The sequence below is a fragment of the Apodemus sylvaticus genome, chromosome 15 (assembly GCF_947179515.1).
Source record: "Apodemus sylvaticus chromosome 15, mApoSyl1.1, whole genome shotgun sequence".
Classification (NCBI taxonomy): Eukaryota; Metazoa; Chordata; class Mammalia; order Rodentia; family Muridae; genus Apodemus; species Apodemus sylvaticus.
Genome location: NC_067486.1, coordinates 56,550,716 through 56,576,050, shown reverse-complemented (window position 1 = coordinate 56,576,050; position 25,335 = coordinate 56,550,716). Strand labels below are relative to the sequence as shown.

General features: G+C 42.2%; 1 protein-coding gene across 10 annotated transcripts in view; it reads left to right on the top strand.

Moving 5' to 3' along the window:
* The window catches only part of Zbtb20 (zinc finger and BTB domain containing 20), a 786,764-nt gene extending 763,083 nt beyond the window's left edge, over nucleotides 1-23,681 (top strand). For all 10 annotated transcript variants that reach the window (XM_052158175.1, XM_052158178.1, XM_052158177.1 and 7 more), the window contains one exon: nucleotides 9,087-23,681. In XM_052158175.1, the coding sequence (XP_052014135.1) occupies nucleotides 9,087-9,508 (422 nt within the window). In that variant the 3' untranslated portion in view covers nucleotides 9,509-23,681. The remainder of the gene's footprint in view (nucleotides 1-9,086) is intronic.
* Nucleotides 23,682-25,335: the final 1,654 nt, after the last annotated feature.

Below are 25,335 nucleotides of genomic sequence, written 5' to 3'. Positions count from 1 at the left end.
AGGGATAATGTCATCTTTCTGATCTCAAAGAAACCCCACCACAGCCTCCTTTAGAAAGAAGTTTAGCTGTACCTATCATAGGAATAAAGTACTCCCAAATCACAAACCCTTGTATGGGAAAGGCATGACCTATATTCAAGTACCTGAGTTTTGGAGGTAACACAGTATATAGGTTCAAAGCTTGCTCTTTGGAGACAGATTGCTGGGCCTGCAGTTCAGGCCCAGTTACTCACTACCAAACTGTGCCACCTTGTTAGAAATTACCTAATACTTTAAACTTTGACTTCCAGAGGGAGAAGGGAAGAGATAGATAAATAGATGGTGTGTGTGAGAGAGAGAGACAGAGAGAGAGAGAGAGAGAGAGAGAGAATAGTAGTGATGTATCTTCCTTGTGCTGCCTCTGAGAATTATACTGATTAACATATATGACTTAAAGGTGTCCCTAGCATAGTAAATATCATAGTAAATAGTTATAGCTATTATTAGCATTATTTAGATGGTTGAGGGGAAAAAGTAAGTTTATTCTGTTCCAGACAGATAGATTAAAAAAAACTGGGCCACTGCAAATTGTATGGAAAGTCTTTCAAATAAATAAAAGAAGAAATTGAAGAGTCCAAGCTGCTCTGAGCTGTTTGCTTCTCCAAAGGAACTGGGCTTCTGTGATTAGGGGTCTTTAAAAAGAGAATTGATCGTTTCGTGAAGATGCTGTTCAGAAGACTTGGGAGAGATAGTGGTTCCCTGTGTCCTACCACTCCAGAGATAAAGAGCTCCAAACCTCAGAGACTGCCCTTTACTTACCTCCAGAAATGCCATATAAGACAGTAGTCTTCAACCTGTGGGTCCTGACCCCATTTGCGGTTGAATGATCCTCTTGCAGAGGTTGAGTGAGACCATCAGAACACACAAATATTTATATTACAGTTCATAACAGTAGCAAAATTGCAGTTATGAAATAGCAACAAAAACAATTTGATGGTTGAGGGTCATCAGAACATATTAAAGGGTAGCCGAATTAGAGTTGAGAACCAGTGGTATAAATGTCATCTGTATGCTTATGGTTTCCCATAGGTTCTCTTCAAACTAAAATCTCTGACTGCAACAATGATCATCACATTTGAAATTCTTACAAAAGTCACTCTCCTAGCAAAGTTTTTTGAGTCTAGAATAGTAATGTTAAATAAACTCAATTGTCGGGAAATACTTTCATACTTGGGTCCTAATACAGAAAAACAACTTCACTCCTCAGAGCAGCCTTATTCCCCACACTAGGCTAGTGTGAATCAAAGACACAGGGCATGAAGCACAGACATTCAAAGAGAGGGCTAGAACAATCGGGCAGCAGTTGATAAAGAAAACCATGGCACTGAGCACCTGTAACAGCACATCGCCTAGGCTGAGCTTCGTCTTCATTGTAGTTCAGTCTAAGTCAGGACTTGATGCTACGTCAGTGTGTGGCTTTATGTCAATCATTTGTGCTTAAATCTTAGTTTTCATACCTCCAAATAAACACAGACTCAGTGCTTAATTTAGGAAGCACACTGTGTCATTGTGTTTGCCTAGGGCAAAAGTGACTGCAGCAATAACCTGCAACCAATCAAATGAGTTCATGAAACAGCATCTTCAAGTTTTAGCCTTTTCTTCAGAGCAGGGTAAAACTGATCTAACAGCCATGAAATTAAAGATAAGCAGAAGTTGGGGAGCCACTTATGAAAGTCTCTCTTTAGTCAAAGTTGGCTTGCTAATCTTGGATTCCTGCACATTCCTTCTTTCCTCTTTTGGAGTGTCTTCTATAGTCATGTCAGATGGATAACACATGATACCATTGGTTCATGTATTAAAAACAGGGCCTTAAATTTGCAACCAAATTCACCAAAGATTACTGTAGTTAATCCAAATAAGTGCCTTTGCCAGTGATAAAAACAGCAATGGTTCTACACACCTATGCATTACAAAAGCACAAAGCTATAAAGTCATTCTTATATCCCTGAGCTGCACTCAAAGTGTGGCTTGCACAACACAGTAAATGATCAAGTTCCTAAGTAAATTCTGAAGCTATTTAAATACAGTGTATAGTGCAGGTCCTTCTGCAAACAGTCTTCTGCATGTGCCAGCTAGGCATCGAGTTCTTAAACCAACTCTTTGTTCGCCCTTTCTCCTAGAGTTAGTGCCACTGGCAGTTTGGAAGGTCCATTCATATTTCAATATTGAACATGGAAGCAAAAGAATTAGAGAAAAAGAGAGCTCGCAGAAGCCGGCTGTCTTAGTCAGGGTTTCTACTCCTGCACAAACACCATGGCCAAGAAGCAAGTTGGGGAGGAAAGGGTTTATTGAGCTTGCACTTCCATGTTGCAGTTCATCACTAAAGGAAGTCAGGACTGGAACTCAAGTAGGTCAAGAAGCAGGAGCTGATGCAGAGGCCATGGAGGGATGTTTCTTACTGGCTTGCTTCCCCTGGCTTGCTTAGCCTGCTCTCTTATAGAACCCAAGAGCACCAGCCCACAGGTTGAACCACCCACAAGGGGCCCTCAACACTTGATCTCTAATTGAGAAAATGCCCCACAGCTGGATCTCATGGAGGCACTTCCCAAACTGAAGCTCCTTTCTCTGTAATAACTCCAGCCTGTGTCAAGTTGACACACGAAACTAGCCAGTACAATTGACCCCTTGTCAACTTGACACACAAACACATCATTATTAAGCCTCAACCCTTACTTTCTTATTCATCCCCAAGATCTAAATTACTTTAAAAGTCCCACAGTCTTTACATATTAAAAGTTCAATCACCTTAAAATATCCAATATCTTTAAAATTCAAAGTCTTTTAAAAATTCAAAATCTCTCAACTGTGGGCTCCACTAAAATACTTTCTTCCTTCAAGAGGGAAATATATCAGGGCACAGTCACAACCAAAAGCAAAACTCAAACTCCAATAGTTCAATGTCTGGGATCCAACTCACGATCTTCTGGGCTCCTCCAAGGGCTTGGGTCACTTCTTCAGCTCTGCCCTTTGTAGCACACAGCTTGTCTTCTAGGCTCCAGCTGCCTGTACTCCACTGCTGCTGCTGTTCTTGGTGGTCATCGCATGGTACTGGCATCTCCAAAACGCTGCTATCTTCCACTGTAATTAGGCTTCACCAGTAGCCTCTCATAGGCTCTCTTCATGGTGACAAGCCTCTGTTCCTATGCATGACCTCTTCAAGTCCTGGACCATCAATTGCAACTGAGGCTGCACCTTCACCAATGGCCTTTCGTGGCCTCTCACTGTGCCAAGAGCCTCAGCTGCTCTTCATGACCCCTTCATGCCTTCAAAACCAGTACCATCTGGGTGACTCTTACACAGTACCAAGTCCAGCCACAGCACAAAATACAACTGTGGCTATCTCTGGAACACACTCTCCGTGCTCTCAGAAAACACTTCCAAGAAGATTTCATCTCAGTGATGCTGGTCTCTTCTTAATCACCGCTAATTTCTTAGCTCCAGCTAACCAGCATCAATAGTCCCAATAACACAAAGGTTTGCTTTAGTGGTTCTGGTATCTTGTTACTCACAGCTGATTCTTCTTCTCCAGCTAACCAAAACCACAGAATCTTCACAATCAAAACATGGCCACTGTAAGAGTCCTTAATCTTCCCTCTGAAATTTCACAAGCCAGGCCTCCATCTTCTGCACTGTTCGTAACATTGTCTTCAAAGCTCCTACAGAACTTTCCACAGCTTTTCTAGCTCAAAGTTCCAAAGTCCTTCCACAGTCCTCCCCCAAACATGGTCAGGTTGTCACAGGAATACCCCACTACGCTGGTACCAATTTGTCTTAATCAGGGTTTCTATTCCTGCACAAACATCATGGCCAAGAAGCAAGTTGGGGAGGAAAGGGTTTATTGAGCTTACACTTCCATGTTGCAGTTCATCACTAAAGGAAGTCAGGACTGGAACTCAAGCAGGTCAAGAAGCAGGAGCTGATTCAGAGGCCATGGAGGGATGTTTCTTACTGACTTGCTTCCCCTGGCTTGCTTAGCCTGCTCTCTTATAGAACCCAAGAGCACCAGCCCAAAGGTGGAACCACCCACAAGGGGCCCTCAACACTTGATCTCTAATTGAGAAAATGCCCCACAGCTGGATCTCATGGAGGCACTTCCCCAACTGAAACTCCTTTCTCTGTGATAACTCCAGCCTGTGTCAAGTTGACACACGAAACTAGCCAGTACACCGGCCTTCATGGGACAAAGTAGGGTTCTTTCACACTTCTCCCATCAAGAGACAAAACAGAGGTCAAAATAAAGCAGGGAGGGATCCAAAGCCAGAAATGGAGGATGTTAGAAGGATCAGCCTTGCTGTTGCCATGGAAATCAAGGCAAACAACAGGGTGTCATATAATTTATCTGGAAACTCCAGGTGGAACTTTCTTTTAAGATCCAAACTTAGGGCATTTTACTTAAAAAAAAAAAAAATCTATAAATGAACATGGGCTAGCATATGTAGCTGCTTAGCAAATGTTTGTTGAGTGAGTATGTAAATGAATGTTCAAAAATGTGGACATGCTTTCCAGGAGAACTTAATTCAAGGAACTTATACATAAATGCATTCTTTTCTCTGCACAACTTTTAGATTTCTTTCTTTAAAAAAATAGCTTTAGAATATATTGTGCAGTATCTATATTCCCACTTGTGGCTTTTCACCAACAAATGATAGTTCTTTGACTTTTTTTTTCTGAATCATATGATCAACAGCCTATCCGTTGGCGGTGTTTTTCAGCCCATTGATATCCTTTGCACATAAGGTAGTTCTGCTTGTTTCTTTGGAAACTCTGCTTTTTCAGCCATAAATTCAATGGGAAAAGAGTAATCACAATGGCATGTCAGAGTTAGCAATAGGCTACTAAGAGAGACATAAGACAATGGTATTACCATGGTATTTCCATCCACATAGGAGTAGGACTGTTAAATCTTCCAGGAGAAGGAAACCCTCAGTTTTACCACTTTGTAACTAAGCTTAAGTTCTAGGCTGAACTGGAATCACAATTTTTGGGGGTCTTAATAAGTTAGCGAAGGATTAAGTAATAGATACAGACGCATTTGACTATAAATACTATAACTATCACTGACACATCGGAATATATATTACAGAAACACCATGCATTTTCCAGCACAACCAAGGAAGTGACTGTTTATGGTGGTAGGGGAGTTAGCAGGAGTTGGAGCTTATCTTATTCCTAGCTATCATTCATTTGTTGGGATCTTGAAGGTGTCAGCACAAAAGTAACAGGAGATACCATTTTCTGGAGTGTTAACATCTACCCCACTCACAATACTGTAAGAAGTCAGATAATATAAGAAACTGTTCCCCTAGGTATTTAAAATTCTGCTTATCACCAAAATATCTGAGTTGTCCAGTAGCCGCAGAAGTGTTAATGCATATGTCCCCAGTTGGCAATCCCTCCTAGACAGTCAGCAGGGAATAGACAGAAAGGTGAACATATCATACATCAGCATCCATGTCCCACTGCTCCATGCCCTCTTCACAAGACACCCAGAGTAACTGTGCACCTCTGAAGTCGCTGTTTCATTGGGTTTGACCACAGCCCCACTGTTCATACCAAGCCTCTTCCTGTTTTCAGGTCAAGTCTTCATTTTTTCCATTCAGTGGACCTGTATTCCCAGAACACCTCTTTCCTCTTCCTCTGACTTCCTTGCTTGTTTTATACTCACCAAGCATCCTGTTTTGGTTTTCTGACACCCTCACTCCCAACCACTCCCACCATGTTCACCCAAAGAGGGTAGGCATTGCCCTGCCTGTGCAATGGAACTAACAGAAAGTTACAGTGTAAGGCTACAGCCTCACCTGTTTACTCGCTTCAGTCAAACAGCCTGCTTTAGGGACCGTCTGAAGCATTGTTTTTGTTGCTTTGGCTTGGCTTCTTTCTAACCAAGATCTACTTTCCTATGCAATGTAGAGATCTCTCAGATGTTTTACTTTATCTGCAGTCCCTGCTGGCTGGATACAACAGTGTAGCTTTCCATAAAATGACCTATACTCAGTGCTAAGTGCCTTATCCTTGATTTTCAAAACAAGTCCACACCTGTGCACTTTGTGAACCTTTACCAAGTTCCAGATAAGGAATTCAAGGCTTAGAAAGCTTGGATAACAAGCTTAACACTCAGCCAAGAAATGAAATTCATTTCAGACTCCTTCCCCAGAAGGGAACACTTTAAAGTGAAGGGGTTCCTTGTGCCCACAGTCCTTCATGTTATGGTTCACATATCCTCTTTGCATTTTGTAACGCTTCCTAACAACCCAGAGTTGCAGATGTGAACCTTAGTCTCCAACCCAGAAAACTGTTTGTGACTGTTTATTTTTCCACCTGCAGAGTGACAGTCTACACACCACTCATTTCATGAACAGTGCCCGGTTTCCTTTAAGGTTTGCTCTAAGTAATATGTAGGGGAGTGAGTGGATAGGAAATGTTATGCCGCCTGCTGAGGGATGCTGTTTCAAATCTTTCCCGGTAAGGAGGGCAAGTGTGGGCAGATGACTGATATGAAAATACACCCAGGTCATTCAGGCAGTTCCTGAAGTGCTCAGCCAGTCACCCCAGCACTGAGGTAATTATGGAGACCCTCCTCTGACCAGTGCCGAGGTGCCTTGTGCACACTTTGCACACTGACAGCACCCCGTTTTCCAATGGTAGGGCAAACAGCTGGGTACTTTGTCCGATTTAAAAATGTGGGACTGCCCAAGGATTGAATGATTAAGCAAGTTGCCCTCAGGTCATTTGCTGCCAAGGCTAGGACTGGAGCCCTTAGGGGCTTGCTGACCACCCTGAGATGAAGACCAGTGGCTCCACAGAGCCATAGCTAGTGCCTGGTCCAATTTATCCCTTATAGAGGGCAAAACAAACCCAGGGAGAGGAAACACTTAACAAGCCCAGGGTCACACAAATAATTACTGACATAACCATACTACACGCATATAAACAACCTAAGTATATATGCAGACCAAGGAGAAGATGACAACTGTGAAGAATCAATTTGTAGCAAGATTAGAAGGGTGTGAAAGTGAAGAGCCTTGATTGGTGACCTTGCCTGGAGGAAAAACACAGTCAGAAGGCGAACTTCAAACAGCAAGAGCACTTTAACAGGTTCACCTTCCTAACAGGCCAAAATACCATCTGCAATTTAAGGCAGATACACTTCCCATTAAAGGTGACAGGAGGACGCGTTTTAAGAAATAGTTGGCCAGCCTCACATAGTCACTATAAATTATACCGAGAACACAAGGACAGCAAAGACCAGCTAAATCGCAAGCATGTTTATAGCCGACAGCAGTGTCTCAACTAGAGATACCATGCGTGGTTGTCCTAGGGAATCTCTCATTTACAAAAACTTTACAATGAGAACACTGTGGATAGGCTGAGCGCCTTAGCAAGAAGCCTTCCCCAGAGTTTCTTACTTTAATCTAAAAATTAAGTTATTCTCTCTTAGACCTAGGATCCTGTACTTCATACTTCCCTGTAAGTGCTTTCATTCAAGGTCCCTTATGTTAGAAATACCTCAAAAACACTGTTGAATTAGAGACCATTCCATAAGATGAAGCAAATGGGAAGCACTCCATGCAGAGCCTGGCACAGTAAGCGCCCAGTGCGTGGATGCTCGTTTTATCCATATTCTTACCATGGTACACCAGTCTCCTTCAGAATGGAAAAAAACAAGAGCAAAAGCAAGGCCCGTGCTTAAGTGGGAGTTAGCGCCGAGTAAGAGCAGGCCCCTCAGCCTGCTGCACATCCCCAGAAGGTCTCAGGCTTGGGGCTTCAGGCACCCAGAGGCAAATGCCTACTTTGGGCTGTCAGTAATGAGATGGAGGAGGTAGATCACACACTTTAGAGAGGTTTTCTCATCTGTCAAAATCAGAAAACAGCAAGTGTTGAGAATCAATATTGATTCTTTTTCAAAAAGCAAGTCTTTTTTTAAATAATTTTAAACAATTATCCAAAGTGACGTCCCAGACCTGTAGACTTTTAGGGATCCCCAATGTCACCATCCAGTGACTGTTCTTACCTTACTATTTTCAAGTAGCTAGATTATTTGGTTTCAGAGTCAATGGCAGACAAAGCAGTAAACAACAGAAGAAAAAAAGGGCTGTGCCAGCTGGCTAAGATAAAAAAAAAAATAGAAAAAGTTATTTTAGAAACTGACCTACAAGTTCAAAAAGCATATGGAACCATTTAATGGGGGAGGATGTAGCCTAGTAATGAGAATGCCATGCAGACCTTCCCACACCGCCCTTGGTGGTCTACAGAGTGATTCCATATGTATTTCATGTCAACACCATCACAGTGAGGTGAGCAGGACAGTGTACCTTAGAGGCTCTTGGTGAGTTGTTATGATGGCGCACAGTGTGTTGGTGCCTACGCTTGAACAAGGCTCAAGACTCAATGATTGTCCACCACCTGCTCAGCTGTCACAGCCAACGAGGTCAACCTGCAGGACAGTGCAGTCAACATGGTACAGCCAGTTCATTCTCAGGAAGACTTTTATCGGATACAGCCCAGGCCTACATTCAATAATGTGTGCATTTACTAGGCTGAATAGTGGAAATGGAGACTTTCTGGAAAGACTCAAGTTACACAGCCAGTATTCTCACTTCACAATGATTATAGCAAACCCCTCCCTCCAAAGGTATTTCTCTTAACTCTTATATTTGTTTGCTAATATTAACTGGAAATGTGTAAATCTTTAATAATGGTACTGAGAATGACTCTTAAAAAGTAGCCTCTTGGGTTTTCTTCCAAATGACCTTTGAAGAGTTGGGTAATTGCATGTTACTACTTAACAAGAGAGCAGTTTTGGGTCATGGGGAAATGGAAAACTCTAGACTCTCCTGGCATTCTTAAAACAAGCGTGCTCTGAAAAGCAGTCCAGAGAGACCTAGATCTTTCCAGTCAAGGATGAGCCATGAAAGAATCAATTGTTACTATTTTTTTTTTTTTTTACTTTTTGTTTTTCTTTTCTGTTGTCTTGTTTTTCTCTCTCATTCTCCCACTCTGGCTGTGTCTTGTTCTGTCCTGCTTGCTGTCTCTTCCCACATCACCAGGTGAGAAGCCCCACCAGTGCAGCATCTGTTGGCGCTCCTTCTCCTTGAAGGATTACCTTATCAAGCACATGGTGACGCACACAGGAGTGAGAGCTTACCAGTGTAGCATCTGCAACAAGCGCTTCACCCAGAAGAGTTCCCTCAATGTGCACATGCGCCTGCACCGCGGGGAGAAGTCCTATGAGTGCTACATCTGCAAAAAGAAGTTCTCCCACAAGACCCTGCTGGAGCGACATGTGGCCCTGCACAGTGCCAGCAACGGGACCCCTCCCGCAGGCACGCCCCCAGGTGCCCGCGCAGGTCCGCCAGGCGTGGTGGCCTGCACGGAGGGGACCACTTACGTCTGCTCCGTCTGCCCAGCAAAGTTTGACCAAATCGAGCAGTTCAACGACCACATGAGGATGCATGTGTCTGACGGATAAGTAGTACCTTTCTCTCTTTCTTATGAACCAAACAAAACAACAACAAAAGAAATAAACAAGCAAACAGACAGACAAAAAGCTATGGCACTAGAATTTAAGAAATGTTTTGGTTTCATTTTTACTTTCTGTTTTTGTTTTTGTTCCGTTTCATTTTGTACTACATGAAGAACTGTTTTTTGCCTGCTGGTACATTACATTTCCGGGGGCTTGGGTGGATAATATTTTTCCCAGTCTCCCTTGGATGGTGGCCTTAAGGCCTGGTAGTGCTTCAAGAGGTCCACTGGTTGGATCTCTAGCTACTGGCCTCTAAATACAACCCTTCTTTACAAAAACAAAAAACAAACAAACAAAAAAACAAAACAAAATCAAAACAAGACAAAAAAAGCAAAAAACCACACACACAAAAAAACAAACAAAAAAATCTTTTAAAAAAGTTTTAAAAAATGTTAAAAAAAAAAAAAAGAAAAATTGTTTTTCCACTCGTGAAGAGCACTACAGAATTTATTATGAGATGTAAAGGCCTGCTGTCTTTAAGTACACCGCTCACAGTGTTTCAGTGGACAGTTCACAATTCTGGCCACTTGGACTTCACAGTAAGCAGTTTAAACTGTGGAATATCACTTCTGGTTGAAAACCCAGAGGAAAGGCCCTGCTGTTTTCCACCTACCACGTTGTTGTCTGATTTCATTAAAGGGCTCTGGGATGGGAGGGGGCAGTGAGCACAGTGGTGTTGGGGAAAAGCAGTGTGGCAGGCTTCTCCCCCAGGCCTGCCTGGTCTGCATGCCCCACCTCCTCCACATCCCCGCCCCTTTCAGCAGAAGCCAGGAAGACTTGGACAAGCATCAAGCAACAGTGGCTATCTATCGTATTTATTCAGTGTCTTGGCTGAGCCACAGCCTCAGCACAATCAAGAGGGACTTTCATGAAAGGCAGGAATGCAGATAAAAACAAAGATTACAGATTTGCACCTATGTTTCTAGGTACAAGAGAAGGATTATTTCCAACAATCTTTGCAAAAAAAAAAAAAGCATCAGGATATATTCTTGTGGAAGAGAAAAAGAAAGAGAAATGGAGGGTGGGGGGAACAGTAAAAGTTCTTGAGGCTTTTTTAATTCAAAAATTTATAGAGGGGCAAAAGTGATGTTTACCAGATAGAATGCTGATTTTTTTAATATATTTACAACAGTATTTGTGTAAAAAAAAAAACAAAAAAGTGAGATTGTTAAAAGTGATTTTTTTCTCATTTTGGGTTTGCATACACTGCCACCGCCCCTTTGACTTCGTCTCTCACACATATATATATTTTTTGGTAAGTCAAGACTGTTAAGGTTAGTGATACTGCTTCCAGAGAGAAAGAATAAAAGGCAACTAAAGCTATATTTGAAAGAGAGGAAGGATATTTTCTTCATATTTTTTTCTTAATTTTTATTATTTTAAAGTATTGCCTGGGTCGCTGAGGGCCTCTGAGGCCCGCCCACCCTGCTGTAATTTCAACTGCTGCTCTGTTTTTGATGCGTAGATCTTTGACTTCTAGCAAGCTTAAGTGGCTCCACTGAATAGTAATCACCCATCCATCTAGAATTCTGCCCGTTGTCATGGAAGGGACATGCTCTTTTAGAAGCAGATTTCTTCTCCAAAATTTCTCTGAGCTCTTAGGATTCTAGAGTTTCCATTAATCTTACTTTTTTTTCCTCTGGTGAAACACTAGTGGTCTAGAAATCTTAACCCAGGGGTTCATTTCCTTTATGATCCACCAGGAGAAGGAGTCTACATGCCTCTACCCTGCCTCCTCCCTCTCCACTGTGTGAGCATCCTATGAGAAGCCTGTTACAAACCACAGTGCGCCGATGCCAAAACTCCTTTCTTCCTTTCACTGCCTCTGACTCTTTCCACCATGGCTGACAGGGCTGAGTAGGACGCTCATCCTTTAGTTGACTAGTGACTCTTGCTTTTTTGAAAATTAACAGTTTCTCTGTGCTAACGTCCGGCTCATCAAAAGGCCATGAGTCTCTGGCATCATCCTAGATGGTGCTCTTTCTAGTTGGGATTTCCCTCTTTGGTCTTGATCAAGACATCATCAGATTTTCCAATTATGAACCGTGTCCTGAAGGGATTCCAGCTTAAAAAAAAAAAATAGGACTTTTTAAACCTAGCTAATACTCACTAAGTAATTTCGTGACTGGCCATGTTTTAGCACACTTAAAAGGAAAAGTAACTATTCCAATAACACAGAAACACAAAAGTACATTTTTTTAAAAAAAAAAAAAAAGAGAAGAGATTTTTCTTTTCTAAATTGCTCTACATTTTAATTCAATTTTCCTCCTAATTTTCCTGTTAGCATTTATTTAAAAAAAAATGCAGCAAACGAGGGAAAATTTTCCAAGGCAAGCAACTCTATAATGACTAAATTGGTTTTATTCATATATTTTAGACAATTGGTTAACTTGGATCTTTTCCATAAGTTCTTTGTGATGTTTAGTAGTTTGTGCAACTGGAGTATTTGTGGTGTTGAAGTTGGTCTTTTGGTGCTTAATTCAGTCGATGTTTTGCTAGAAGTTGTAGTGTGGATTTGGATGGGTAACTGACTACTGAGTATCACTTACTGTGATTTCTAAGAAGGGGACACCCAAAAAACTTGTGTGATCTGTTTTAAAAATTAGCTTCAGAAATTCAGAAGTCCTCCCTACCCTACCCCTTGCTGTTTTTGCTGTTGTTAATATTGGAAGGCAGGAGTGACTTAATGTTTCTTTACCACCAATAGAGGGAGCATTAAGTAATGACGTCATGGGATAGTTCAAAAAAATGAGTCCTTTAACCAACCCACCAGGAAAAAGAAAACAGATGGTGGTTTTTTTTTTTTTTTCTTAATCTGGAGGAAAAAAAGACATGAAATCACTCATCATATAAATCAAAGAAAAGAAAGCTAAGGTCCAGCTTTAGGTATCCTCACTGTTGACAGAAGCACACTGAAAGTAGTGCCTCTAGTCAAACCTCAGTAAAGTCGTCAGAACTCAGACTGTTCCTGGGAAAACTTACCTTGAGTACCATTAGGTTACACTTCCCATCTGCTCACTACATCTGAAAGAGTCCCCGTGTCTTGATGCTCATGTGCATTGTCAAAACGCTAAGCAGCTGGGTTAAAAGTCCAACACTTGTTATAGAGCGTGTTAAAAAAAAAAAGAAAGAAAGAAAGAGAAAAGTAAAGAAAAGAAAAGTAAAGAAAAGAAAAGAAAAGAAAAGAAAAAAGATAACACCAGGTGACTTGAAACTCTTGAGATTTATCCTTCCCCTATAAAGGGAATATTTCCTTTTAAAACATGTGTGGAGATCCATCCCTAAGGAGGTCTTGGTTAGGTCCGACTGTACAGGCTCATTCCTACTGTTTTCACCCCAAACATCTCCCATCCTACAGTACTACTTTCTAGAACTGAAGGACACTCCATTGGCATCCATCGGAGCTCTAACGCAAAGAACCTTCTATAGTGCTGGTGCTGGGCACCTGGCCTCCCAAGGGCTGCTTTCCAACTGCACTGCAGTGTAGAAGACAAGCCAGTCCGCACCTATTCAAAAAGATGCAGGTGCTCCCAGGACTGCCCACGCACACACGCTGTCTCACAGTCACACATGGAAAGAAAAGATGAGAAAGTTGCCAGTTTTTGGTTTTCAGTCCTACAATTTTTTATGATGGGATGCTATCAGTTCTTTTAAAACTAGAAAACAATTTTTAAAAAGGTCCTTTTAGTATTCAGGAACACCTGTGCACGTGTGCATGTACACACATGCACACACTCACACCTAATGGAGGCAGGTGTCCCAGGCAGACCTCTTGAGAAAGTTAGGGAACAAGAACTGGTATGCAAAGGAATACTGGAATACTAGTATAATGTGTTTTTTTTTAAATCAATCTATGATTTTAACAAGGAATTTGTTAAATACAAAGCCGCAATAGTACCAGATTTGTGTAAAAAAAAAAATGGCCCCTGTGTAAAATATACCCCCAAAATACAATAATTAGAACTAAAGGATATCATTCAGCTCTACAATAAAAAACAAAAACAAATAACCAAGAAACAACCTCTCCCACACACACCCAGTAATCCTAAATGAAAATCTTTATAGAAGTATTTTCACTGTTGTTAACTTAGCTTCCTGCAGATTCTCCCATCCCATGTCTTTCTGCCAGGAGGTAGGGTGGGAAGTAATCCTGGCTCATTGCCCAGATGCTGCCATTTCCCTGCCCCCTGTCTCGGAGTTCACAGTTCCTGTTGACATTAGAAAGACTTGGACTTACCTTCTTTCTCTGTAAGTAAGAGACACTTTATTGTATATCATAATATCATGTCAGGACCAAGAAAACTCTTTTCAATCCATGAGCAGGGAGAGTCTGTGTCTGACACTGGAGAGCAAGAGTTTCCTCTGGGCGTGCCTGCTTCTCCTCAGTCTCCCTGTCAGGATCTACTGTGTGTCCACCTCACACACCATCCACCATCATATGACCTGCTTATGCCCCAAAGCACTGTTTTCTTTCAGCATAGAAGTTAATGCAGAAATGTGTGCCTCATCAAAGCCCTCAGGTCCCCAGGAACATACAGGAAAGTTCCTTGTTGCAACCCTCCAAGATACTCCCCCCTCCCATTGTCCTGAGGACAGCAAGGAGGTGGGTCTGACAAGGATGCAGAGCAGATAATACCCATTCTGAGCCTTCCCCTGATGTTGCAGAGGGAGTTGTTTTGATTAGTTAGGGCCAGCCATGAGAGATGTGTGGTTCTACAGAAGAGCACATCAGGCGGGTGCTGCCCGGGGCCAGTGTGCAGCTGCAGCTAAGGGAGCAGAAAGGTGTAGGTAGCCCCCGGAGCAGACAGGAGAAGCCCTGGGGAGGGAAGAGAACTCAGAGGGCGGTGCCCTTCTGCTGTGACTTGACTCTTAAAAGAAGCCCTCTAAAAAGAATTCTTTAATTTAGTAATGAGTTGAAGTCCAGGGTAATGGAAGCTCTGGGGAAGAGAACAAAAGAATTGCAAAATGTATTCAGTACTGAACAATACCAAACCAGAAAACATCCAATCACAAAGCTAGGAAGTTTGGCAAAGAGGTACTTAGGGAAACCTCCAGCCTGTTCCTTGGGTAGGGTCCGCAGACTTTCTTTTGAGTGATTTCTGGCTCAGAGAAACCTCTTTACTTGTTAGAAAAGAACTTTATTTAAATGGCCAATTTTGTCCTCCCCCCCCTGGGGGGGGGGAGAATTTTTGTAAAAAAAGACAGAAAAGAAAAATAGGACACTAAAGACAGAACCATGTGAGTTGGTGACAAACAAAAGAAAGGGGACACTAGAATTTCAATAGACTCCCCATTGGATAGATTAAAAAAAAAAAAAAAAGCTACCAAGGGTGGGGCCTCCCAGCCCCAGACTCTCAGGCTTCTGGGAGGGGACAGTGCTTGGTTGAGCTGACCCAGCTGCTGGCTTTCTGGGGCTGAGCATAACTTTCCAACTGGGACCCTAGCAACTTTCATTCTGTTTTCATAAGGAAAGGGGATTGTTCTCCTAACTGCTCTGGAAATAGGTGGCAGCATGGGGCAAACTTTCAAAGGCAACCACTGCTCTGGTGCTCAGGATGCCCCAGAAGCACATGAAAATACTTAACTATTCCCAAGGGCTTTGTGTGCAGAGTTATCATTTCCAATACATCTTAAACATCCACATGAGTGTTCCTGTAAAACTGCCCAGTTACTAACCCAAAGCATCATCATTTCTAGCCCTGGGTAGCAAGATCATCAACCCAAGCAAAATAGCCCAAGGAGGAGTTCCTTAAGTCTCTCTAGAGGCTTTCCTGCTTGAACACTGAATCCACAGCAAGCAGTGGTGTGCATCACCGGGTGGGTACCGGAGTGCTCTTGGGACAGTAGAGCTGGTCTCCATTCTCTCTAAGGAGAAGAGGCAAAGTGAAGGCTTGCAGGGCACAAGAATGTTTTCAAAACTGTATGTCTCCTCCTCACGGGAGGAAGACTAGAAAAGGCCCAGGACTGGAGCAAGAGTCTTAACCTATGGCTTACTGGTAGCTGCCCTTCTCCCAGAGTTTCTTTAGGCCCCATCTATGCTCCACAGACTATTGGCCTAACCTCAGCTAAGGAACTTTCACAAGAAACCATTGGTTGTAGGATTATTGCCAAAAGTGTGTGCACACCCACACACGCACAGGCACACACACAGAAAATGAAAGGCTGTGAAGATAGGGACATTTCTTAGTTTGTAATGGTTTCATAATCACAAAACTAAGCTCTATTCATGACTGAGTACTATGGAACCAGGGACTTCCTGGGAGGCACCAAACCTGTACGGGAACCAGCTGCTTTCAGGAAGCAGCAGCTATTTCCTGTCTGCTCTGTTTCAGTGGTAGGTCGAGGCTGAATGTAAAATAACCATGTTGCTAAGTAGCGAGTCCTGTTAAACATAACCACAGGTGCCTGGATGGCTCTTAAAGTCTCCTTCACAGGGAGCCCAATCCCAAAATACAGCTTTCTCTTTCTGCAGAGACTATATAGCTACAGACTGCACTCTGTCCCACCTCAGTTTTGAGGTGCATTTGGTTTGTCTTGTGAGCTTTTGTTTAAATGCAAAATCAAAATTTTCACATCTTTAATGAAGACGCATAATCTGCAGATCGTAGACAAACTCTAGCCCTAGTCATGAAATCCTAGCTTCAGCAATGCCTGAAAACAGTCCAAGTCTCTCCTTGGATCTCTTTCAGACTGAGAAGTTTCTTGACTCAGAGTGCTTACATGATCCTGATACTCCTAAGGCATAGAGAAAAGGAACCCCACAGGAGACATCTGTTTCTGCTGCTGTTGCGACAGTTGTTATAGCCCAAAGCTTAACTGTCATTTGCACACAGATGCTAATAACAAAAGTAGCTTAACCCATCCAGTTTGTCACAGCTGCTGTCCAGAATGTCTATCTGTGAGTGCACCTTATCCGTGTGCACACATGGTATGAGGTGCTGGTACCACAAAACTTCATTCATATTCTCCAGTGACAGCAGCATACACTTGAGCATTTCCAGCTAGAGTCAGAGGCCTGACACCACGCATATCCCTGCTTTCTGCTTTGTTACCTTGGTTGGGTATGTCAATATCTGTGACGAGGCTTTACAGCATTCAGAAATAGCCCAACCATCAGTAGTTTGTGTATAGCCCCTTGAGGAAAAACTTGAACAAATGCTACACTTCTGTGGATTTACTGGTGAATGTGTGTATGTGCACGCACATGTGTGCACATGACCGTGCATATTTGTATGTTTATGTCTATTTATGTTGTCTGAGTGTGTGTGCATCTCTCAAATGAAGCACACACGGCAGAGTTCCTGGTGCGTAGATACAATTGCCTCTTCTACCATTGTGCTCAGACTCATGGCTTTCTTCCCAGGAAGCAGTCACCTGCCCACTCTGTTGCTTTTTGTAGCATTTCAGAGTTGGGAGAAACAAAGGCAGCTTGTTGGCTCTACAGCAAACCCACAGGGACAGGCTGTTTTCCTCCAGAAGAGGGTGGGGTACACACACTCAACCAGAAGCATACCAGAGAGAGCCATCCAGGCCACCTCATAGGACTCCCAAAGGAGAGGACCTAGCCAGGCAGGTGACACCCAAACATCCCAGGAATACGCCAGAGCTCAAAGACTATTCCTTTCCTCTCTGGAACCTTCTTGGCTTTAGAGAAGGAACATGGTTCTACAGATCATAGATAAATCTAGCCAGAGGCACAAAATCCCAACTCCCATCGTGTGCACTCACACACAGGAACCACATGGGAGTCCTACTCCCCAACTGATGCTCCCGGAGGCTGCCTGCACCTACAGAACATCACTACCATTCACAAGCTGAGTCTCCTGAAACCAGTGTGGCCTTCACCCAAGTCTTTTCAGGAATGGGTTGTTTACCATGTCTAGCAAACCAATAGAATATCAGGGAGTATCTTGAGGGCAATCTCTAAGAATCAGTGGCTCTTGCCCATGTCAGACTTTAAAGTAGAATGCTACTGTAGCATAATATACTGAATGACTGGACTCAGCTTTCATAGGTTACTCTTGATGGCTTGGTGACCTGGGAACAGTTGGATTTAGTTCTCTCATTTCCATGCCTCTCTTTTACTAGACAGTTTCTTTCTTCCCTTTCTTCCTTCCTTCCTTCCTTCCATCTGATATGTAGATTATTTCTGCTTTACAGAATTCAGAGGACTTTTTGTTCCTCTTGTGTTTTAGTGACATTTTCCCTTCCCCCATGCAGTAAGGCTACTTACCATTGCAACTATTTTTTTTTTTGCTTATTATTTTTAAAATGTATATTGTCTTTCTGTATCTGAAAGAAGTTTGTGACCGTAACCACAGGAATTTCTTTTTACTGGAAAAAAGTTCATTTCTCTTTTTGTTTTTATTGTTTTAACAGTACTATAACAGTACTAGTGACTTTGTGGAAGACTATGGTTACTATTTAGGTATGCTTACTTAAGTACAATACACTACATTGCAGTGTTTCTGAAACCTAGAACATACACATTATATATAACAGCTCTATATTGAAATATGTTACATTATATTCATTTTAACTTTGAATCTGCCATATATCATCAGTTGATTGAAATATTGTTTCTTCACATATATCATCACCCATCACCACCTGCTGCAGTTAATCTGGTGTATTTAATGACCATTATTGCTCTCTTATGCCTTTTATATTATCAGCTTCAGTATTGTCTTTACAAGATTTTAGAACTTTTTTTTAAGCTCAGACATAGCACACATAGTCAAGTGAAAACTTTTTTAAAAATTATTTTGCTGTAGCTAATACCAAGACGTTCATATTCTACACGATCTTGTTTAGCTGACCCTGTTCATATCCGAAGAACAACGGAAGTGCATATGAACATATCTGTGATCTTCCTGTATAGGACTGCCATAATCTGTATTTGCTTCAAAAGAATATAACCAAGGAGCTGCTTGTCTATCACATGATCTGACCGACTGTCATAAGCTGCATTTCCAAAGGGCTGCTTTGGTGAGAAGCAAAGACAGAGAAAAGTATCTTCAAACATTGGTTCTCAGTATTGATCCTACAGGGTCTGCTCTCTCTCTCTCTCTCTCTCTCTCTCTCTCTCTCTCTCTCTCTCTCTCTCTCTCTCTCTTCACTGCTGGCCATTATTTTCATTAGGCTTCAGCCTTTCCCTGGAGGCATCTTGGCAATAATACACTGTTGATTTTCCCCAAGAGATTTATTTTAAAGTAAAACCATATTTCTAGGAACTTTTTATTGATAGAACTCAAAAAACATATATGACATTCTCGGCCTTCGAAATCTGTAAGTGGATGGCTCTTGGTAATCTGGCCCTTAGCATCTCTACTTGCTTTCTTCTTTAGTCAGGCCACCATGGGGCATTCAGAGATCAGAGAGCCCCTCCTTATAACAGAAGCACTTCCAAGTATTTCTTTAAGGATCTTTCTACAGCTGCCCCAGCTCTTCCACTGCAAGCCTGGAAATCAGAATCAAGCCAGTGAACCCAGCCTCATTCTCCACATTCTATATTCAAGACCAAATGATGACAGCTTTTCATAAAACTCAATAGAAACCCTCCCCATGTTGGACCAATATTTAGGCTTCTCAGTGTGAACATACCACTCTCTCCTTCAGTCTTCCCTTGTCAATCATTATCTTGGAGTCTCATGACGTTCTGCTGTGCCTATCCAGTGTTGTCTCTTGCCCCCACCCATCCAAGCTCTCCTCAGCACCCTCCACTTGTACAGCCTGACATTCATTAAGGAACTTTCCATGCCTAGTCTCCTTTGATGATGCTAAACAAGAGTCTGGTAGGAAACTACTTATGTAGCATCTGTTCACAATGAAAGACATGTCAGAGGGAAAGCCTGAGTGTGAACTCCATGGTAGTGAGGCTGTCCTTTCTGTGATCAAGGCACAAGGTACCTTGTCCCAACTCCATTATTCTTGCGTTCTCTTTCTTACCAAAATTTTTCTCATTTCTTGTTTCTTTTTAAAGATAACATTGAGCTACCCAATCATCTTTGCACTGCCCCCCCCCCGAAAATCTTGCATTATGACCCCAACTGTTCATGAATTTCTCCTACCACTCTTCTTAGCATCTTTCTTTAAATGAGTTCATAAACTTGGGACTTGTAGGCAGAATGTCTTCATTTCAGCTTCAGCTTTTAAAGGTTGTCAGTATCTGAGAGTAGGAGGACCTGAGTCAGAGTTTTAAATGTCAACTGTACTAGCTGAATCATTAATTCCCCTCACCTTTACATTAAACCAAAGATAAGTATTTTATTTTATTTTTTTAAAAACCACAGTTTTCAGATTCTTGATATGAGTAGATGATTTCTGAGGGAGAAAAAAAAACCCTCCCTTGTTGATTATATCTGCTTGTGCTAATATTTAGCTAATGGCATGTTTACCAGATACAAGATTTACAGGAATCTGAAGAAAGAGATACCATTTCAAAATAACTTTGGTAGCTATTCAAGCCAAAAGCCATTTCCACTCAAACATACAAAAGAAAAGTTTGAGAGAATGTCTTCATGTATTACACTTTGAAAAGCCAAATATTTGTTGGACTGAAATTTTGAGGGATATTATTAAAGAATAAAAGGCTCTAAGAAGTTTATCAAATGCCTGCTTTACAACAAAAATTGATATAAACCTAATAAGTGTTAAAAAACAAGAACAAGACTAAATGGGTACTATATTAAATTATAAGTACAGTACTCAGTTTATAAATACTTACTATGTGATTTGGCCATAAATCTAGGTTTTGTTCCAGTTATAGCTGTCTGGTCTCTAGATCACTGGTGAAGAAGACTGAGGTCATTGTAGGTGTCTCTCTCTGTCACCTTGCAGTCCTTGCAGTGTCAGTTCACAGTGACCTTTAGCACAGTGTCCTGACTCGCTGTGCTACCATCGCCTCTCTGCTCATGTGAAGATGTAGAGTCTAAGACACAGTTTGGAGTCACAAGCACTTACTTCTTGCTCTACCTTGACACTCAGAATCTACATTTCATATGAAAAAATGTATTGTTGCTTGACTTGAGGCTTGATCCAGACTTTGACTCAATCCAGTTTATAGCATCATTTCCCACAGAGAGCAACAAGATAAGTGTCAAGTTCAAAAGCCTTCCTGAGGTAGGCATCTGGCAGGAGTCCACCGCGTCTTAGGCCAATGTTCGAATCGCTGAAGACTGACTTTGCCTTCCTATAGCCTCCCACCAAGTTTTACCCTCACTTCTTTCTTTTTCCATATGGGCTCCTGCCATCTCTTTTGAAAGTATTCTGTATCTAAAGCTCTCTTGCCCCTGGGCATTGCCTTCTGAAGGCATATAAGACTCTTCGGCATCACCAAACACTATCCTCTCAAATACAGTGTAGAGTGGGAGGGAGCTGGGTCAGGAAGATCTCTGTTCATCCAGTTGGCCCAAGCTGCCTTATTGCCATTGTTCCTTCAAGCTCTCAAATCCATCCAACCCTGAGACCCAGAATTTCTCACCACAATCTCTTAAGTCACAGATGAATGTCTAAATCCTGTTTAATAGTCTAGAGGCTCAGGGGTGTGAGTTCTCACTGCTCATGGCCTCCTGTTTTTGCAAGCTGACATCTGTCAAGAGCACCACCAGCCCGAACAGTAACGAGTGCAGCAAAAATAATGGTCAGAGACACTATAGCACATATTTGAGAGATTAATAATTAATAATGGTCAGAGACACTATAGCACATATTTGAGAGATTAGAAAGTGATTTTTTTCTTCTTTTATCCATTTAAAAAAAAAAGTGTGCACACCCCATCCCCAACACATTTCAGAAAACCTGCATCTCATTTTACAGTAGCTAGTTTTAGTTTTTGTGAATATAGATTAGGAAGTGTTCTGGAATTGAAGCTGGTAGCAAACAGGTTTCTTTTCTGCACTGGACATTAGGACGTGTGTGCATGGATGCAATTCCTTCAAAGAAAGTGAAACATGGCAAAGCAAAAGGACAATACTTACACACATTAAACAGTTGTCTGCTATCTGTAAACCTTGATTTAAGCATAATTGTAACTTCATAGAAATCTGAAACTGGAGGAATGTGTATTTTATAGTTTGTTTGTTCATTTGTTTTCCTTTATGTCTTTCTTCTCAAGCTAGGGGAATATTTTGATTCTCTGATTTGATGCTGTCCCCATATGGCAGGGGTCTGTCCTCTACCCCAGAGTAGTCTTCTGCCCCTTAGGAAAGCCTTCAGTCTCCCATCAAGGGTCGTTTCTTGTGGAAGTCTTATCTTCCTTTCCTGCTGTCTCTTAGAGCTTTGAGAAGGAAATAGTTTCTGCACTTTGGGGATGGAATAGTTAAAACAGAACATAGTCCTTGAAGGAAAAACTATCTTTACCTAACCTGATGGCTCTGGGGTCAAAGAATGGAGCCGTCCACTGATTAAAGCCATTGATCTTATACTTTAGATCATCATGGCCTCCCCAAACTGTTTTTGGAATAAAGCTGGGGACAAATTTATTTTCTTTTTTTGGATGTTTATTCTGAGTATCTAGTACAGAATTCCCAGAAAGGAAAAAGAAGAAGCATTAGTAAAATACTCAAGTCATCTGATCTACCTACTTTCCCAGTAGTAGGGACGTCATTTGTGGTAGCGTTAAGCTCTCTATGGTCCTAAGGTCTTAAACATGGCAACATCCACTTCACCTCACTCCTAAGACCCCTCCCTGGCACTGAGAAGGTAGTAAGTAGGAAGCCTTCAGGCCACCAGCATTCACCCATCCATGCCTAGCATCACAAAAGAGGAACACAACAAGTTAACACTGGGAATGGGTCATAGTCCTTGTCAAAGCACGCTCTATACAGCTCAGCTTAGCTTAAGATAGCTTGGCAACCTTTTTATAACCTGGCTTTTGTGCTATAATTTACATTTTTGGCTCAAATTTTGGAAATAAATGCAATTTCAGTTAAGGGAACAGAAGGGAAGTAGGGTGAGGGGGATGGCATACCACAGAGGACCCAAATACAATTCAGTTCTAAAATCCTAAAACCCATTCTTGGGGTTACCAAAGAATGATATCACTGGTCCTGTGAAGGTTCCTCATCTGTCTCTATGATGGATCTGAGAATTAATATAACTATGCTCCTCTGTGATTCATGGCTTCTCTCCATATATCAAGACTATCTGAAGAGGGTATAGATATCCTTGGCTGCTCTGCACCTCATCTGCCCTGCAGGACACATTGTGCTGTATGCATCCAGATGACCAAAAGCAGGCCAGGCTTTGATAAGGCTTTGGAACAGTCTGAAGTGCTCAGCTCCCAGCTAGGGAACCTTCCAACATGAAGCCATTTTACTCTGCTCTTCATGGGACACATCTCAGCTTGAAGTCAGCAAGAGAGTCAGGAGAAAGTTCCCAAAGATGCTCGAGCAGTTAAATCTCATCCTTGCTCCCATTGATGTAGACTTCAGGTTTCCAGAGGAGCCTATTGAAGTATACATTAAGGATAGTTTGCTTAGGCATATCTAATTAAGATCCATTAATCCTTTGCACCGTTGTTGAAAGAATTGTGGTTGTCAGAGTAGATGAACACAGAGTCTCTCAGAAATCCACACCCATCACAGCAAACAGGGAAGAGGCTGATGACAGAGAACATCTACAATTGCTTTGTTTTAAAAAGCCCCAAGATGCCAAACATCCTTGTTCCTTTCTGTTCTCCTCAAGCTCCAGCATGTGAGTGTGATCCGTCAGGCAAATGCACGGTGCACAGGGAGGGTTCCGAGGCACGGAAGGGACAGACTCTGGAGGGTTGCCACACACCAGGGGCTTCTCCAGAGTCACTCAAGTGATTCTGTAAACCTGCAGGAAGAAGTCTATAAGAAACCCCACTAATTATGTTTTCTTTTTTAACTGAATAATACAAAAAGAGGATAGGATAAAGAATCTGCATCCTAGTATAATAATTCACTTTGTATTTAATAGTTCTACCTTTTTGCATGGAGTTATTTGTACCGATTTTAAATCCCATCATTCAGAGAGAGGCCTTGGCAAATTTCTTTGTATGTGGACGTGGATCTGTGTCTCTGTAGCCAGGCAAGCCAAACAAAGTCAAAAAAAAAAAAAAAATCAAAGAAGAATGGCAGGAGGAAAAGAGAACCATCCAGAAGGTGAACCTACTGATGGAAGGGGGCTGCTGCTTGTAGTCTTTGAAGACTGGCTGCTTCTGCTACTTCCCGAGAAGGGCCCAGGACCGTTAAATGTGGACCTGAGTTTTAGAAAACAGGAATGCTCGCTCTCTTCCTCCATCCCCATCTCCCTTAGCACCAGTCAGCTGATGTGAGAAAATCATTAAGGAGCACTACTGACCTTTGCATTGAATAGATGTCTCCATCTTCTCATACCCTTGGTTTCAACTCAACATAGGCCTTCCTTCTCTACCATCTGGCTTAATATTTTACAGAATAATATAGAGGTACAAGCTGGTTGTTTCTCTCCTTTGAACTGAAACAAACAAGGGCAACAGAGAAGTGAGTCACAGATGTGTGAGGCAAGGCCTGCTTCCATCTTTGTAGCTCACCTTCAAGAGCTGTTTATGGTTGACCTTTGAGTCTGTAATCTTTTCTTTTTCTTTTTTTTTTTTTAAGTTATCTTTGTCTTGTTTCTGGGATCTTTTTTCTCTTTCTTCTTCTTCTTCTTCTTCTTCTTCTTCTTCTTCTTCTTCTTCTTCTTCTTCTTCTTCTCTCTCTCTCTCTCTCTCTCTCTCTCTCTCTCTCTCTCTCTCTCCCCCCCCCCCCCGCCCCTGCACTAAGCGTGACTGCAATGTGTTGCACTACTGAGCTGTATTGACTTCTGCCAGGAGAGTGTGTTAGGTAAGGGAGGAAAGGTGATTTTGGAGCCCAGGAGTGTCACAGAGGTGGAGGTTGTTTCTGTTGTCATTTCCTGCAGAGGTAGTGAGAATAGGTAGAAATTTTGCCAACTCTTGATCAAGTCTAGAAAACTGCTAAGCTAGAAAAAGCCTGTGTTCTTATTGCTGTGAAGTGGGTTAGTCCAGCAAGCGGAGGGTAGTTCAGAAGAAACATAGCCAATTTTTGTTTCCAGCTAAGCCTACAATAAGAGCCCCAAGAGTGAGGAAGCAGACTGATGTGACATGAAGCCTTCATCTTGGCTCACAGATGACAGAAACTGCCCCCCTGCAACACGCCACACTGTGCGTGGGGTCATGGTGTCTATATTCAGATATCCTACTCTGAGCACACTTTTCATTGTGGTAAGACCTAGATCTCTGGGTAACCAAAGAGGAAGGCCATGCATGTGGTAAAGCCCTATAAGGTGGCAGCAAGGGAACAGTGCAGTAAGCACTGCCAGCCTGTGAGGTGAAAGGCTTATTCTGGAACAAGGTAGGACAACTGGAAAACTAGAGAAAGGGTGGGAGGTCTCCTCAGAGTCCACAAGCTGCTCCATCCTAGACCACCCTTAAGCAGAGACCTTGATACAGTGCCTAAAAGTTAAAAGTTGTTGCCCCCTCCCCAACTTTTCTGTGTTCAATTTACGTTTATTGCCTTTTTAAATCTTAGAAGCAATCGGGGTTTTGACAGTGAATATGTAATTACTAACAATTACTTGTGCCACAGGACGAGCAATAGTCTGTGTGGCGAATCAGAGAAGTGTGAGGATGCCGAGGGACTCCCCCAGAGTCCCGGATGACAGCTGTTGAAAACTCTTGTTCACTAAGAATTACAACCCATGTAAACAGCTAATGTTGAGTTTCTTTGAACACTGTCCCATGTGAGGGCATCGGTCTAGAAAACTTC